The sequence below is a fragment of the Sinohyriopsis cumingii genome, chromosome 13 (assembly GCF_028554795.1).
Source record: "Sinohyriopsis cumingii isolate HCF-2022 chromosome 13, ASM2855479v2, whole genome shotgun sequence".
Taxonomy (NCBI): domain Eukaryota; kingdom Metazoa; phylum Mollusca; class Bivalvia; order Unionida; family Unionidae; genus Sinohyriopsis; species Sinohyriopsis cumingii.
Window position 1 is genome coordinate 16,684,590 of NC_142973.1, and position 18,921 is coordinate 16,703,510.

Consider the following 18,921-nt stretch of genomic DNA (forward strand, 5'->3'; position numbering starts at 1 on the left):
ATGCAAACTATCCTTATCTTGCACTGTCTACAAGATATCACAACATATTACTTACACTACAACTTGCCATAAAAACAACTGGAAGGCATGCAGGTCAGTTATGAGGACTAATATTTAAATCCCAAGTCAATTCAATTAACTGAAGAAACTTAATGACAATTTATAGCAAAAGATACTAATTTTTCTTTGAGAAGTTTTTTGTTGCAACACAAGTTTCTACCATGAGTGGCAAACCATGGATTTTTACTACAGTCAATATATATGTCCTGGATCCAGTGTCTATAAGGTAGTGGTAATAAAAGTAGCAATGCATAACCAACCTATCAACAGAAGATCCTTGCAAAGTCACCTTTTCTTAAGGCTACCAGAAAGCACTAACAGAAACAAGAGTCCCTCAAAGGGGATGATGCTCAATTGACTGGAAATAATTTCCAGGAATCCAAGATCAGATTGTGTATTCTTTTTGATTACAGAATGTTGAAACCACTTCTGATATTTATGAGCAATAGCAAGATTTTAAAGATGGCCACTGTGGCTGCTATATGATAGACACAAGACTGGCATCATTCGTATTTAGGACCAACTAAACACCATATAACAAGCCTTTTGGGTGAAAACTCTAGGTTCATATACCTAAGCAGGATTTTAAGAAGGAGCAGCAACAACAAGTAAATTTTCAACATGGCCATCATAATGACCATAATGTCTACAAGATTGTTAGTTATTTTCATTTAAGACCAACTAGATATCATGAGAAGTCTTTTACTGAAACCTCTATCTCGATATGACCTTCCATTCAGTTTGAGTAATGAAAAGATTTTAAAGATGGTCACCTTGGTAGCTACACTCAATATTTGTCAGTTCAACATCATTTTCATTTTGGAACAACTTGGCATCATAAAATGTCATTTTGTGTAAACCTCATATTGATATGACTATCCATCCAAGATGAGTAGCGATAACAAGATTTTCAAGATGGCTACCATGGTGCTACACCATATGTCAGACAGGTATCATTTCCATTAGGATCACTTGACACTAGATGTCTAATGGGCACCATCTTTTTAGGACCAACTAGACCTTGGGATAAATATGTCTGTAAAGTTTGGTAGTTTCCTCACAGTATGTTAAGGAGTAATAACAAACTTGTGCAGGCCATTCCTCTACTTGCATGCTCGTCACTGTACAGTAATTCTCTGAATTGTCATAAAATAAGACATTTCAAACCGTTCCTCCATTTGCATTTCACTGTACTTTATAAAATTCCTGCAGATTTCTGCTAATCTTGGATAGAATTTTAGATCGAGATAGGCAGAAAGGAAAAAAAACATACTTATCATCCTTATGAAATATCAAGAATACAGAATAGAAAAAGACATGACTGGCAGATGCATGAACATGTGCATCAAAAACAAAACAGAAAGAGATGAAGAGACAACTGATACGCAGCCAACTGTATTATCTCCTCAAAGGACCCGACATGATGACAAATAACATACATGGAGATACATGTATAATGTTTATTTAAAACAATATGACATTAAATATAAAGATATACTTGATCAAAAGTAATTCTCACAATTTTTTGCAATTGCAGTTGCAAGGTAGACAACAAAGGTAACAACAACAGTAACTGTTCCAAAATATTCCATTTACTGACACTGCAGCTTTTAGAGTCAATAGCAAATGTCCTAAAATATTATAATTGCTCAAAGTGTAGCTTTTAGAGTCAACAATCACTGCCCCAACATATTCTTTCTACTGGCATTTCAAGTTTTAGAGTCAACAATAACTGTCCCCAAATACTTCATCTATTGGCAATCAGCTGTTAGTGTCAACAGTAACTGTCCCAAAATATTCCATTTACTAAATTACTGGCATTGCAGCTTTTTGAGTGAACAATAAATATCACATACAGAGCTGGCATGATGTAAAGACAGGGAAACATATTGAAAAATAAGTCATCTGTTTTCATTGAGAACAGAAATGTAAACTGCAAATACATACTGTCAATAAATCGTTGCTTTATAGAATGCATTGATGATGAAGGAAGCACAATTAATATCAAGCACAATAGTTTAATTGCTCATCCTAGGATGGAAATTATATAAAAAAAAAATTAAATTTTTTTGACAACATTGGGTTGATCAAGTTTAAGAGAAATTCTGAATATAAATGTACCCCCCCCCCCCAATTTGTTTTAAATTTGCAACGCCGTCACTAGTTTTGAATTCGTGACCTCTTGTTTGGCAAACATTATACATACAAAGAAAGACAAATGTGGGTGTTTATACATAAGGCAACTGCACAATTATGGAAGGAGATCAGGTGTTACATCCAAAAGGTTGGTACCCCACCCCACCACTGCCTCTGTACATTTTAATGAACTAGTTTATTCTCTTAGAGTTTTTGTATATATTTCCATTATTAAAATACTGATCTGATTTACTTACTTTCTTAATGTGACATATATAATATAAAACAAATTATGGCAAGATAACTTGTCTGCATTTGAATGTACAATATTTTTGTTATTCTTTTCACTAACTGTCACCATCTTTTTCTTCATTTTTGCTCTCGACCTATTACTAAACTTACCACAGGTGTAGCATTAGTCATTTAAATTTCTTAAATGTCCATATTTCATAGACAATCACATGTGCCAGCTTTTGTGTGAGCCATTTAAGTTTTAAATGCAATTTTTCTTAAATGATGAAATACATTTAAAAAAAACTAATATCAGGTTTTCAGTTATGAAAAATTGTAAAGTAAGATTAAACCAACACCAGCAAAACCGACATTTATCAGATTTGAAAATATACCGTAACATATCATAGTATCAGTCTAATTTGGTGCTTTATGGCACAGCAACACAAGTAGGTTATTTAGTGCTCTTATTTAGTGCCGAGGCAATTGGAGTAAACTGTCTTGCCAAAGGACAAACCATGTTCATAGTAGAAGATACTACAAGATAGTGCAAAATGAGAAGCAATGTTAGCTTCCTCCAAGTAACATAATCACAGGAATCTAATCAATATTTGAGGAAGCAAAGCATTAATTCTCTCATTAATCATAATTTTCATGCATGCTAATTACACAATAATGCTGTGATAAGATATTTTTCTAACCAACCAATGTTAGGTGAGATTTGTATGTCATCAGTCATGAGCTGACTGTGATCTCTGTCCACTTTTATCTTTGTCCAATCAGATTTCCCAGCTAATTTTCTGTAATCTTTTCAAATGGCCATTCCCCAGTAGGATACTTTTTTCCTTTGTCTGAACAATGAAAACAGTGTCAGCTGATAGAACTAATGGCTGATTTTCATATGAGATTGGGACCCTGAGCAATTTTTATTAATTATGCAGAGTGATTATTTAGATTTGATCCTGACTGAATTAAGGAAGACCAGTCTATTAGACTGCTATCTTCTTTAAACCAGACCACAAAGTCAACTAATTGGACTTCCAAAGTGGACAAAACTATAGAAAATAAATTAAAGCTAATGAAACATAAATTAGAATCTTGATTCAGTTTAAACAGTCATTTCAACCAGCAAATAGCACAAATGTTCAAACTGGAACAATTGCTTCAAGCTGCTAAAGTTACACTTCTAGCACCCATTTTTAAAGCAGTTTAAATATTGAAAATATGGTACCCACCCCTTGCAGCAAACAATTAGTTCAGCAAATAGTCTAACAACATTTAAGAATAATATTTCTGAATCATATGGTGTGAATGTGAGTATACTGAGGGATTCTACTTTAGAATGGTCAGTGAGTTATATGGTGTGAATGTGAGTATACTGAGGGATTCTACTTTAGAATGGTCAGTGAGTTATATGGTGTGAATGTGAGTATACTGAGGGATTCTACTTTACAATGGTCAGTGAGTTATCTGGTGTGAATGTGAGTATACTGAGGGATTCTACTTTAGAATGGTCAGTGAGTTATATGGTGTGAATGTGAGTATACTGAGGGATTCTACTTTAGAATGGTCAGTGAGTTATCTGGTGTGAATGTGAGTATACTGAGGGATTCTACTTTAGAATGGTCAGTGAGTTATATGGTTTGAATGAATATACTGAGGGATTCTACTTAAGAATGGTCAGTGAGTTATCTGGTGTGAATGTGAGTATACTGAGGGATTCTACTTTAGAATGGTCAGTGAGTTATATGGTGTGAATGTGAGTATACTGAGGGATTCTACTTTAGAATGGTCAGTGAGTTATCTGGTTTGAATGAATATACTGAGGGATTCTACTTAAGAATGGTCAGTGAGTTATCTGGTGTGAATGTGAGTATACTGAGGGATTCTACTTTAGAATGGTCAGTGAGTTATATGGTGTGAATGTGAGTATACTGAGGGATTCTACTTTAGAATGGTCAGTGAGTTATCTGGTTTGAATGAATATACTGAGGGATTCTACTTAAGAATGGTCAGTGAGTTATCTGGTGTGAATGTGAGTATACTGAGGGATTCTACTTTAGAATGGTCAGTGAGTTATATGGTGTGAATGTGAGTATACTGAGGGATTCTACTTTAGAATGGTCAGTGAGTTATCTGGTTTGAATGAATATACTGAGGGATTCTACTTAAGAATGGTCAGTGAGTTATATGGTGTGAATGTGAATATTATAACTGAGGGATTCTATTTAAGAATGGTCAGTGAGTTATATGGCATGAATATGCTTATACTGAGGGATTCTACGCAAGAATGGTCAGTGAGTTATATGGTGTGAATGTGAATATACTGAGGGATTCTACTTACGAATGGTCAGTGAGTTATATGGCATGAATGGTGCTTATACTGAGGGATTCTACTTAAGAATGGTCGGTGAGTTATATGGCATGATTGTGATTATACTGAGGGATTCTACTTAAGAATGGTCAGTGAGTTATATGGTGTGAATATGGCTATATTGAGGGATTCTACTTAAGAATGGTCAGTGAGTTATATGGTGTGAATGTGATTATATTGAGGGATTCTACTTAAGAATGGTCAATGAGTTATATGGTGTGAATGTGATTATACTGAGGGATTCTACTTGTTGCTGTTGTTGCTGTAGGGTTTAACACCATTTTTCAGCACATGATAGGCTATACATGCCGGCCAGTATTAATGGTGGAGGAAGAACCCGGGAAAACCCCAGAAAGAACCACTAACCCACAAAAAGCTACTGGCAAGCTTTCTCACATACCCACATTGGCCGAATCTGAGACTCGAACCCCCGCAGACAGAGGTGAGATGGCAGTGATCCGTAATGGAGAGTGCTTTAGACCACTTGGCCACTCTGGGCCCTAGGATACTACTTAAGATTTTATGCTTCTTCCCCCCACCCCATCAATAATCAGTAAACCTCTTCATAGTATACTAATACACAGTTTCTCCCCCCCCCCATCAATCAGCAGTAAACCTCTTCATACACTGTAATGATTGCTTTTCCACCACCCCAGTAATAATCAGTAAAGTAAACCTCTTCATAATACACTGTAATACACTGCTTCTTCTCCCACCCCATATCAGCCAAATAAATCAAGGATCAATGATGCCGAGTGCATTCATGTTACATCCATCAGTTATCAAATACCTGGCATTTAAAATCTAACTTTCTCTATGGATAGACAAAATCCACTCAGTGCATATACAAAAACCACTCAGTGCATATACAAAATCCTCTCTGTGAACAGACAAAATGCACTCTGTGAATAGACTAAATACACTCTGTGAATAGACAAAATACACTCTGTGAATAGACAAAATACACTCAAAGGGTATAATAAATACTTTCTTTCGACCACAGACTTTACTTTTGTAAAACATTCTGTATGCAGTATATTAAAAGAACCAAGGGGACATTTTCCCACCCTAAACTGCCACTGTCCCCATAAATTTAACAAATCCCTATATGGTGATAATTACTGGGGAAAGATGTACTTGACATATCCACCTAACATTTCAACAAGGGTGCAACACTGTGTCAAAAGAGTTTTTTAACACAACTAATTATTGGTAAATTTCTTTATCATGCAAAAATAAAGTTCAGCCTCCTCCAGTTTATTTTGTGGACTTATAGTAAACCAGCTTCAATGCTAATGACAGCTTTTAAAAGTAAAATAAACATTATTACAATGTAAGGTTTTCAAAGTCTTTCAGCAGAATTTTCATTTCACCTAAAGCTTGTGTTCACTAAGTTTCACTTATTGTTTTTATTTGCTTATACATCAAGTCCAACTGCAAATTTCACAGACAAATTTCACAGTATGCATCTATCTCATGTGTCTGGACCAAGATAACATGGCAGGACTACAGTCTCCAGTGAGTAATCAAGTCCAATTTTAAAAAACATTACCCTTGATCTGCCAACACATAATGTACAGGTAGATCTAGGTTTCTGCATTAAACTGGTATAACACAAACATAAACTTTAACTTGCTGGCATGATGACTTGTACACTTGCATATATGGTATATATGAATTCTTTCACTCATAAATCTTTTATTTTGAATATTTCTAATTTCAGCTGACCTCTACCATGGCTTTCTGTTTGCAAAGGATGGCAACATGAAGACTATGCCAATATATGACCTAAATGGAAACCTGGCAGGAATACAGTCAACAGTAAGTATACTTTTATCTCATTTGTCTGGACCAAGACAACATGGTAGGAATAGTCATCAGTGAGTATACACAAATCTGATGTGTCTAGTCAGACCAAGGGAATATAACAGGAATATAGTCAACAGTGAGTATACACCTATCGGATGTGTCTAGTCAGACAAAGGGAATATAGCAGGACTACAGTCTTAAGTGAGTATACACCTATCAGATTTGTTGTTGTTGTTGTTTAGGGTTTAACGCCATTTTTCAGCACTCGATAGGCTATACATGGCGGCCAGTATTAATGGTGGAGGAAGAACCTATCAGATTTGTCTAGTCAGACCAAGGGAATATGGCAGGAATATAGTCAACAGTGAGTATACACCTACTGGATTTGTCTAGTCAGACCAAGGGAATATAGCAGAAATATAGTCAACAGTGAGTATACACCTATCGGATGTGTCTAGTCAGACAAAGGGAATATAGCAGAACTACAGTCTTAAGTGAGTATACACCTATCGGATTTGTCTAGTCAGACAAAGGGAATATAGCAGGACTACAGTCTTAAAGTGAGTATACACCTATCAGATTTGTCTAGTGAGACCAAGGGAATATAACAGGAATATATTCAACAGTGAGTATACACCTATTGGATATGTCTAGTCAGACCAAGGGAATATGGCAGGACTACAGTCAACAGTGAGTATACACCTATCGGATGTGTCTAGTCAGACAAAGGGAATATGGCAGGACTACAGTCTTCAGTGAATATACACCTATCGGATGTGTCTAGTCAAACCAAGGGAACATGGCAGGAGTACAGTCAACAGTAAGTATACATCTTTCTCATGTGTCTGGACCAAGACAACATGGAATGAATAGTCTTCAGCAAGAATACACCTATCTGATGAGTCTAGTCAAACCAAGGGAATATGGTAGGACTACATTCAACATTAAGTATGCATCTATCTCATGTGTCTGGACCAAGATAACATGGCAGGACTACAGTCTCCAGTGAGTAATCACCTGTCTAACGGGTCTAGTCAGACGAAGGGAATATGGCAGGACTACAGTCTTCAGTGAGCATACACACTGACTATCTCGTGTCTAGTCAAACCAAGGAAATATGGCAGGACTACAATCAACAGTAAGTATATATCCTGACTAGTATGATGAAGGAAAACTGGAGGAATACAGTCTTCACTAAGTATACAGCTTGACTGTCTTGAATGTATAGTCAGATCATGGAAATGATGAGGGTTTTTGGACCAAGTTAAAATTAGTTGAGTGCTAGATGGGCATTCTGGGTCCAAGACTCTCTTAAATGACAATGTAGAATGTTTCAATCCAACTCCTTAAGGATCCATCAGTCCAAAACAACATTACATATAGATATAAAGATAAAAAGTTGATCAATGAGGGCCATAATTCTTAACAAAATGCAGTAGAAGTGACAAAACTCAAAAGACAACTAATTCCAGGACAAAACTTTCACATCAAATTGCATTGGAATGATTCTTGAGCTCTGCTGATCACAAGAAGCATTCAATGTAAAGATACAAAATTTACCAACAAGAGACATTACAAGGTCCAAAATGGATTACATGAGACAAAACCTAAACAAGTTACATCTTGGAATAACAGACAATGTGACTTATGATTCTTGAACTATGCTGACTGCAAGCAGCTTTACATGTTGTCACGTGAAGGCAGTAAACTGCTTTACAAGAGGATTGATTCTGTCATAAATCGTGTACCACCTATACTCACTTATAAGTTGAGACAAACTGCAAACAACAAAGATCCAGATCTGTGATAGCATAATCTGCCTGCAGATCAGGGTCTATGTTTGTTGTACTGACTGCACCTAACTGCACAGACCCAGACTTGCCAGTGCATTATGTGATGGTAGATCTGGGTCTGTGCAGTTTGCATGTGGTCTGGTCTTATAAACAAATATATATTGTACTAAAATGAAGCCCATAAAGGCACATTTAAGTCTATGAGACAATGCTTGTGATAATGATGGTTGCATCCCACGTAAAAGATATGAAGTTACTGACAAGGACCATAACTCTGTCCAAAATGATGTACATGAAACACAAACATAAATGCCATAACGAGGTCTATGTGACAGTCTTCCAACCAAATTCCATCAGAATATGTAAAGATGTGGAGGGACCAGTTCATGAACTTGTTGTTGTTGTAGGGTTTAACGCTATTTTTCAGCACACGATAGGCTATACATGACAGCTAGTATTAATGGTGGAGGAAGAACCCGGGAAATCCCAGAGCTACTGGCAAGCTGTCTCACACTGGCCAAATCCGAGACTTGAACCCACGCAGACAGAGGTGAGATGGCAGTGATCCGTAATGGAGAGCACTTTAAACCACTCGGCCACTCGGGGCCCCTAGTTCATGAACTATGCCAATTGCTAGCACCAGAGATTTATTGTGGCATGGTCTAATAAAGCCCTTTTCATAAAATACTGTATGCCTACTTCATAATACTGTACATGAACTTAAAATATTACAAAAATAATATATAAATAACAGATTCATTTCTCAATGAAATGAAGGAAGTAGAAAGACCTTCAATATATGTTTAATATATTTTACAAATAAATATCTGATTCATTTCTCAACAAATTAAAGGGAGTAGTTGGATTTTCAATAAATGTTTAATATATATTATGTGTTTCATATATATTATAAATATGAGTTGTATTCATCACGAGTTTTCTTTGATGTATTTAGGTCAGCCTGAAAGCAAAATATTTGACATATTCATTGCCACTGTTACATCTGTATACTGTAGTAATAACCATCCACTAGTCCATCTAATTATGTCTGTTTCATCCCATTCCCTCCATGCTGCATCCTTTATATAACTCTGTGATATTATGTTACATCGACCTTTTTTTTTCTTTATTTAGCCAAAAGTCAACCATGTGCATTCCTTGCTTAATTATTAACACATGGTCAACACTCCTGATCATGATCAATTAGACGTGAAAGGAATGAGACTTAACATATATGGTTCTTTTTGATGTAGACTGAATCATGGTGTCAGGTAAGCACTTTCAATGATACTGAATTGGAAAGAGCAATTCTCTTTTGAAACTTCTGGTTCAGTATTAAGAAACAGTAAAAAGATGTCCTAGAATGCTCAAAAATGCAGTCAAGGTCGACTTAGCAATATAAAGCTGGATACTGAATGTAATAAGAATTAAAAAATTCCCAGTAAAGAATATTAGGAAAGCAAACTTTGGATGTATGAACAACACGATTTCTGCCATCGTCATTTATCTGGAATCAGGCAAAACAAATTATGTACCCTCAGGCTTTATAAAAGAACTGCAAGGAAAAAATGTGAATGACAAAAGTATTTTAAATGTCCATCATTTTAAATATATTTTTGTGTACAGTATGGTGTCACTGTGCTGAAATTTCATGGTACAAGTAAACAATTCAAAATATTGACTGCTTTTCAAAGGGACAGATTGATTTGCATATTTTATGAAGAAAGAAAAGATGGACACTGGAGATCTATACCTCAGAAAAAAATTAACCAATTATTTTCTTGATCAAAATTTTGAACACATCTATGGTTATTAAAACTATGTAGTTACAGTGCATATTCTGGGACATTATGAATTAAGAACAATGTAAATTGTTCCTCATGTAATTCTTTACAGTATGCATGTGAAACAGCTTTGGGCTCTGTAATTCTGTACAGCAAATAAAAATCGCAAACAATTTACACAATATTCCGTAGATCTGAATTTCTCAAAATATTTGAGATGTTTATGCCATTAAGCCTCATGAAAGAAACAGGATATTTCTCTACAGGAACTGGGACTGCAGCTTAATATCAGCAATGTGGAATTGGCACACTTGTACAAGTATTGTTGTTTTGTCATGGTCTTGGTCTTGATGCTCAATGTCAAAGTTCTAGTTTAACATGTTAGTTTTCAAAACATGATGTAGGCAAGTACCAATGATAAAACAACCCGTACCTTATTTATCTTTCTGCTGTGTTAAAATCTTGTCCAAATTTTCAGTAACATGCACATTCTGTCGAATATTCAAATATATGCACATCCTGTCCAAATATTCCATTACATGCACATCCTGTCCAAATATTGCATTACATGCACATCCTGTCCAAATATTCCATTACATGCACATCCTGTCCAAATATTCAATTACATGCACATCCTGTCCAAATATTCAATTACATGCACATCCTGTCCAATATTCAATTACATGCACATCCTGTCCAAATATTCCATTACATGCACATCCTGTCCAAATATTCCATTACATGCACATCCTGTCCAAATATCCCATTACATGCACATCCTGTCCAAATATTCCATTACATGCACATCCTGTCCAAATATTCAATTACATGCACATCCTGTCCAAATATTCCATTACATGCACATCCTGTCCAAATATTCAATTACATGCACATCCTGTCCAAATATTCCATTACATGCACATCCTGTCCAAATATCCCATTACATGCACATCCTGTCCAAATATTCCATTACATGCACATCCTGTCCAAATATTCAATTACATGCACATCCTGTCCAAATATTCCATTACATGCACATCCTGTCCAAATATTCAATTACATGCACATCCTGTCCAATATTCAATTACATGCACATCCTGTCCAAATATTCCATTACATGCACATCCTGTCCAAATATCCCATTACATGCACATCCTGTCCAAATATTCCATTACATGCACATCCTGTCCAAATATTCCATTACATGCACATCCTGTCCAAATATTCCATTACATGCACATCCTGTCCAAATATTCAATTACATGCACATCCTGTCCAATATTCAATTACATGCACATCCTGTCCAAATATTCCATTACATGCACATCCTGTCCAAATATCCCATTACATGCACATCCTGTCTAAATATTCAAATATGTGCACATCCTGTCCAAATATTCCATTACATGCACATCCTGTCCAAATATTCAATTATATGCACATCCTGTCCAATATTCAATTACATGCACATCCTGTCCAAATACTCCATTACATGCACATCCTATCCAAATATTCCATTACATGCACATCCTGTCCAAATATTTAATTATATGCACATCCTGTCCAATATTCAATTATATGCACATCCTGTACATATATTTGATTATATGCACATCCTGTCCAATATTCAATTATATGCACAAAGAAAACAAACTCTCTTCATTTATCTCTCATCCTGTAAAGTTCATTTCTAGGAACTCTGCTTTACCAATTGATGTATAATGCAGAACTTGTACAAACATAATTTTAAGCCCAGTCAGGAAACACTGTGTCCCATGCCAATATCTAATAGTCTGAAGAATTTAATGAATTTTCCAGACAAGATTCTTTATATTGTAAGGAACAAACAATTTGACCATCAAGGGTGGTACATTAGTGTCACAAACAGATTTATTTCTATTCAAATGCATTTATAAGTGGAAAATGAACTCATCACCTAAAACTCTTCTAAAATCAAAATAATATTGAAATTGCTATTACAGTGAGTCTGAATTTTCAACCAACAGTGCATTTTCCAATTAAGCTGGCAGCTGGGAAGCAATTGGCTGGATAATATGTGATTATGTCTGGCCATAGTAAGCATCTCTTCCATGACACTATAGAAACACATGATATAACTTAACTGGAAGTTATTGAACCAATATACCATATTTATTCAAACTCTGGCATCATTTTGAACCTCTTTCAAATTCTGTGGGGTGACAATTTTAGAGCAGATGAATGCATGTCTAAATGTTTTAATAGCATGAAAAATGAGTTACACATCACAATTTTATCTTGTATCAATCAGTATAATCCTCATGTTAAATCTATTAAAAACAATGCCATCTAAATACCCTTTTGCCACACTATCACCGACTGCTCCAACGGCCTAGTGGTTAGAACGTCTGCCTCGGATGCGGGAGGTTGTGGGTTCGATCCCTGATTCATATCAAATACTTATAAAAATGGTACTAAATGCTGCCTCAGTTGGTGCTCAGCATTAAGAGGTTACTGTTAGGACTGGTCGGCCTGGTGTCAAGATGATGTGATTGGGTGGGACATCATGCTACATGTCTGCAGCATGATATCCCAGTGCTAGACATCACTATAAACTGCCACACTGCAGACATTGTAGCGATATGACTGAAAAATTGTTAAAGCTATGTTAAAAATCCAAATCACACACACATACCACACTTTCACCACAATACCTTAATTCCACCAGGCGTTGAATAACTTCGGCAATGGATTATCTAAGTTTTATTTGAAGTCCTGCCACACTACATGTATCACCACAATACCTAATCCACCAGCTGCTGAATAACTAACTCCAGCAATGGATTATGTCAGCTGTATTTGAAGGGATAATTAGGATCTATTTGTACTTCACTGAACATCAAACATCAATCTCTCCAAGGTGTAAAGGTGTGTACCATGCACCTTGACAGGAAGAACAAGTTGCCAGATTACAAATCACTGAATGGATGGCTAGAACAAAAGAGGCTATTTTATTGAATGATGCCCAGAAATGAGTCAATGCTTAAGATATCCACTCGCTCAAATGATGGTGAGTGCAATAGTGGCAATTTTATGCCATAGGGCCCAGCAATGAGTAAGGTATTTTAAAAAAAGCACCTTCATATTCATGTTTCAGTATTTTCAAATAAAATGACTATGAACCCAACATGCATTTTTGTGTCTAGTAAATTTAGTCATAATGTAAAGTAATCAGTGACTGCATAGCTTGCCTCTATGAAGTTTTCAGTAGTCTCTAGCCCCTTCTATAAACACTAATTATTATGCTGGAAACAGACTGCTAGAGCGTCTGCCTCAGATGTGGGAGGTTGCAGGTTCAAACCCTGACCAAGTCATCCAAAGACCTATAAAAATGGTACTAGTAGCTACCTCACCTGGTGCTCAGCATTAACAGGTTAGTGCTAGGACTGGTCAGCCTGGTGTCAGAATAATGTGACTGGGTGGGACATGATGTTATATGTCTGCAGCATGATGCCCAAGTTCTAGACATCGCTATAAACTGTAACACTGTAGACATCGTAGCAATATTACTGAATTTTTGTTAAAGCTATGTTAAAAATCCAAACACACACACTGAAAACAAATTTAGACTCAAGTACTCCTCACAACCAAATATTGTTGCCTTCTTAAACCAAAGATTGTTTGGGTTTCATTCCATTTACTATTCTGATGTTTTTTTTACATCCAATTGCCCACAATACATTATTATTTTAGAAGTCATCATCTTGACTTCTTGAATAGAATTAACAGCAAAAAAACAACCCTATAAATTAGTCCTCTTCTATGGAGATTTGGAAATGGATAACTTGGCGTATTGCTTTAGCCATACAATTTTAAAATTTGGGAATGATTGCCTATATAAAAAAAAGACTTTTAAAAGTTCAAATGGAAAGGCAACAAATGTGGAGCAGCAGCTATTGAATCAGTATAATACGGTACAATAGTTAGTCAGAAAAAACCCAGTCAATAAAATGTGTATCTTCTTCCTGGCTTCATAATTAGTGCATCAGCTGTTAGAACCAATGCTTGAGGATTCTTAGGACTGAGGGGAAAGTTAGTCAATGTCATCTCAATATAGAAATATGTAGAACATGTAGGACTGTATGCAGACTGGTACATAGGATTAAAATTGGATCTCCATGGAGATCTGATGGACACCAATAAGAGGTCAGTTCTGTTGACCTTGCAGTTCACCAAATGAATCATAACTTTCATATTTTTGAAAGTGACATGTCATTCAGAACATAATGTTACTAATGATAAGTCTCCCCAACATTCACACAAATCCACAACACATTATTGGATAAGCTATGGGAAACAAGTGGACTGGGTCCAATTCCAAAGTCACCAAAACATGAACTTCAATCTGTGTCTGTCAGATCTTCATGTATGACTGTGGAGATCTGGTTTTAATCAGACTGCTGTTGAGTGTCTCATAATGTTTTTGGTTGTTTTGTCAAAATCTTAAACTCCTGTGTTATTAATGGAATGATTACAATAACAAGAGAATCTGCACTCCAAACCTGTATTCCAATTTGTCTCTCAATACCAACCTAAAAATCCGGATTATCCTAACAACTTATTTTCACCTTTCCATAATAACAGCAGAAGAATTACAGGATTCTGGCTGTCACCTACCCTTAATTGTCTTTGTCTCATTAACAAACACCTTTAAAAGCTTTATACTGTTTGGCTGGGAAGGAAAATAATAACATAAGGCAATAACAAATTTCAAAAAATTGTTTATGAACCTAAGTTTTGACCTAAAATAAAAGAAATGAGTACATTGAAATGTCTACATTGAGGCCATTGGCTTCTGAGGTTGGAAGCTAAATACTGCCATGCGATAATGCAATCAAAAAATCAATCATTTACAAACAGGTTACTCCATGTCCGTTTCAATTATTTTTCATCCTTAACAGTGTTTTAATTTTCACTTTAAGATCATTACAGAACTTTATTAACAGACTTTTGATATGTCAATCAATCCTACTTCGTACATACTTATCCAGATATCTATGGTCAATGCATTATCCTGGTGTTAGTAGCTGGTATCTTGTTACTTAATGGGGTTTAAGATTTGGAAATATGAATGAAGTACTGGGTACCAATCAGCCAATATCCCAGAAACTGCTGCAATTCTGAGATTGTATTTCTCTTAATTTGTTTAATATGTCTCTACAATTTCCTTTGTATTGATGCAATAGGAAAAAATCTTGTACTTAAATGAGCATGTTTAGGGCTAATAGAGTGCATTTTGGAATGGTTCATTATCATTCAAAATACTAGAGCTTCCTCTATAAAAAAAAATATATAACATAAAACCAAAAATTGTACATACAATTTATCTCAACATCACCTACATGTCTGAATCAATGTTTGACTTAACTACATTAACTGAATCATCTAAGCTCAAACCTACACTGCATGTCATTGCAATCATTTGTATTGTAATAAAAATTATCACAACTGAAATCATAGCAACAAAAACATCATCACTACCATCAGCACAAATTTCATCATCATCATCATCATCATCGCTGTCATCATCATATTCTTCTGCTTCTTAAATAAGAACATGTAATTGTCATCTTTCATGCAAAGAAATTCACATCTTGTACAACAATGACAACATCCAAGTCTTTTTTATTTATATTCTTTATTTCAGATTCCAGGTAACATGAAGGGGTTTAACTCTCTAAACCAAAGTACTGACCTTCCTCCTATGGAGATCATGCCCCCTGTCCTGAAAGGAATGAGAAATTCCAAAGGAATTTTGTCCTACACTGTAATAGGTAAGAGAGTTGTATTAAGGATGAAGCATTTAATCTTAAGAGGTCGGTGCCATAAAATTTTCTTCCAACCAGGATAGATCTTTTTTTTACAAGTATCGCAAGAAGAAAGTTTTCAATTACACTAAGTATGATAGATCAAATTAGTTCTCTTTTTGTACCATCATTAGCAGGAGTATTTAGTAAAGGTTACTGTGAGCCTGATCTCGCTTTCCAAAAATTCCAGGTCCTCCCCGAAATTAAATGGTCAGTACCTTATGCATTTCTTTGACCTCTCCAGCCTCATTATTGAAATTACTTTCAGGTTTTTAAGAAGAGGTTTGCAAGATTCCAAAGTTATGCTTATTGTTGCACCTCTCATAAACCAAACCATTATTCTAATTACCTCTTCTACTGTTGGTCTATATCAAGTAAAGAAAACGAATAATTTGCTATGTTGCCTGCCATATTCCCTTAAGAAATTACAGTAACTGTAATAGAAAAGCTCCATGCAGCTATAATTTTCAGCCTTAATGGAAACTAGTCATTTTCTTCTTTAATTTAATACATTTATCTGACAAATTGATTTTCACATTGATGATCACATTAACCCATGATGAAATTTGGAATTACTTGCTGCCATAACCTTCAAAAATCTTGAAAGATTAGTACAGGCATGAAAATCTGTTGAAATTGCCAAAAGATGTCAAAGATCTTGTCAAATTAGCAGCAACTAATCAAAACAGAAAATGTTGGATTTATATGCATGTGTTATTTGACAGACTTTAACAACAAAAATTTTAGGAATCACTGTTCGTGGGATTATAGTTTTGAAAACCTTCAGGAGGAATAGTGACATGATTTTTCCTGATGGTCTTGTCATGGTAGCCATATTCAGACATCAGAATGACACCATTTTCAACTAGGAGCAACCACGTAAGACATCTTTAACTGAAACCAAATGTCAATATGACTACATGTATTCGTTTAGACAAAGTCACAATAAAACGATTTTTAAAATGGCTGTGACTATATTGGATGTCCAAGGGTTGCATTTTCATCTTGGACAAACTAGACCCTGGGATGAATATGTTTTGTAAAGTTTTTGGCAATCCTGAGTACGTTATGAGTAGTGGTAACAGACTTGTGCTAATGGATGTCAGATGAAAAGCCATAGCATAAAATGAACTGCTTGAACTTCTTGTTAGAAACTTATTTTATTAAATGTACTATGTGACGAGCATATTAGGTATTTGCTGATGTTTTGCTCCTTAGCAATTTTCAATTGGATAATATCTATTTCATTTGCCACAATCAGTGACATTCTTAAATCACAGGTTATTATCATTTTTGGAAACTCTTCACTTGTGAAAGCAGTAATTGTTCATAAATGTGACATTCTGTGGTCCATTCCGTTATTCAAGAGGATGACAGTTGGCTGAAAGCAACTCCAAGATTTAACAGCTGTTTTATACCTCTTAAAAAGTTTTGATTTTATCTGGAATTGATTTCATTTTAATAAAATAGTATAACCTTTTTACCAGTTCCATATATATATTGAAATTAGCCATGTTTTGGACCATGGCAGCTGCTATTTTTAGTACATTGCATGTGTTTACATCTTGACATAAAGTTGGCAAGTTTTAATATCCATGACACATGTAAGCAATGAATCCTTATTTACAAAAGCTATATACATACAAACAACATAGTGTTTCATACGTATATCCAATCAGGAGCACTCATTTCTGTAAAATTCACCTCTGCAGAACTCAAAAGGCAAAGGAGGCATGTTTTATGTTAGCAAATTTTTTTACATTCCCTCCACTGTACAACTCAGTGGATAGATATTAAAATCAATTCTGACAGTGTTACTTGTAAAGCAATGGGTCCATGTATGCAAGTTTTCTAGTTCTGAATCAAGCATAATGACACTATAAGTCTTAGTTGATTTCAATTTGTTACAAATAATATTTGTAATCAATTAGTATAGACTTTAAGTCCTGGTGACTGTACAAAATTTTTTGGTAAATGCTTAAAACTACTAAAAACTGGTCACTATCCCTCGGTGAAACCTGTTTATAGGACACATTGATAATAAACATGGTCTGTAAATGTTAACCCCAATTAAACTTACAAACAGCAGGCAGCAACTGTTCCACATCATGGCATTAAAACAGACTTGATTGATTGATTGACTACTTGGATTTACGTCGCATGCACCCAAAAGGGCATGTGCGACAGGTTTATTTCCGCACAGCGGGATGGTAAATGTTCCTAATCTTCCTGGGGGAAGGAATTAGTGCCACATCCCACAGGCATTCATGTGAATCAGGGAGCACTGCTAATTTAGCCATCAGGTCATAGGACTATATGTCCCTAACAACCTGAATGAAGGGCTTTCATGAGTGGGAATGGGCCCAACACATGCATTTATACAACCATGTATTTGAATACAATTACTATTAATAATTAATACTTTCTTAAGCTGGTTTAAATGGTAATTGTATATGCTGGTACCAACTGTTATAAAAGTAGCTGTTTGTCCACTGAGAGATCCTAAAGTCTGTGTATTTGTAGGACATGTCTTGACTGGCAAGTGAACACAGGAAATACAAAATGTCAAAAATCATTATATTAACTTGCCTTTGATTTGTTGGCACATTAAACTGTTATATAAACAACTTAACATTCAGTAAATTCAAATTTCACAATGTCTAGTTTAAAGATGGTTTTCCATCAGAAAATCATCTGGATATGTTGCCAAAAAAACTTAATTCAGAGATGACTAGGTCTACTTTACAGTTTCTTAAACAATCAATAGCAGTGTCATCAATTAAGATTGTTTGGCATGTTTTCCCAACAGTTTAAAAACTATAAACAAAAATGATACAACAAAAATGTGTGAAAGCTTATCTCCTGTATTCACAAAAAAGGGTCTGTTA

General features: G+C 35.3%; 2 protein-coding genes across 2 annotated transcripts in view; one reads left to right on the forward strand and one right to left on the reverse strand.

Annotated features, from left to right (window-relative positions):
- Positions 1 to 18,921, reverse strand: part of LOC149784987 (cysteine--tRNA ligase, cytoplasmic-like) — a 247,627-nt gene that overhangs the window by 193,855 nt on the left and 34,851 nt on the right. The gene's annotated exons all lie outside the window — the stretch shown is intronic.
- Positions 1 to 18,921, forward strand: part of LOC149784988 (uncharacterized) — a 123,545-nt gene that overhangs the window by 83,934 nt on the left and 20,690 nt on the right. The window contains exons 3-4 of the mRNA XM_089978665.1: positions 6,525 to 6,622; positions 15,874 to 16,000. Of these exons, the coding sequence (XP_089834791.1) occupies positions 6,525 to 6,622; positions 15,874 to 16,000 (225 nt within the window). The remainder of the gene's footprint in view (positions 1 to 6,524; positions 6,623 to 15,873; positions 16,001 to 18,921) is intronic.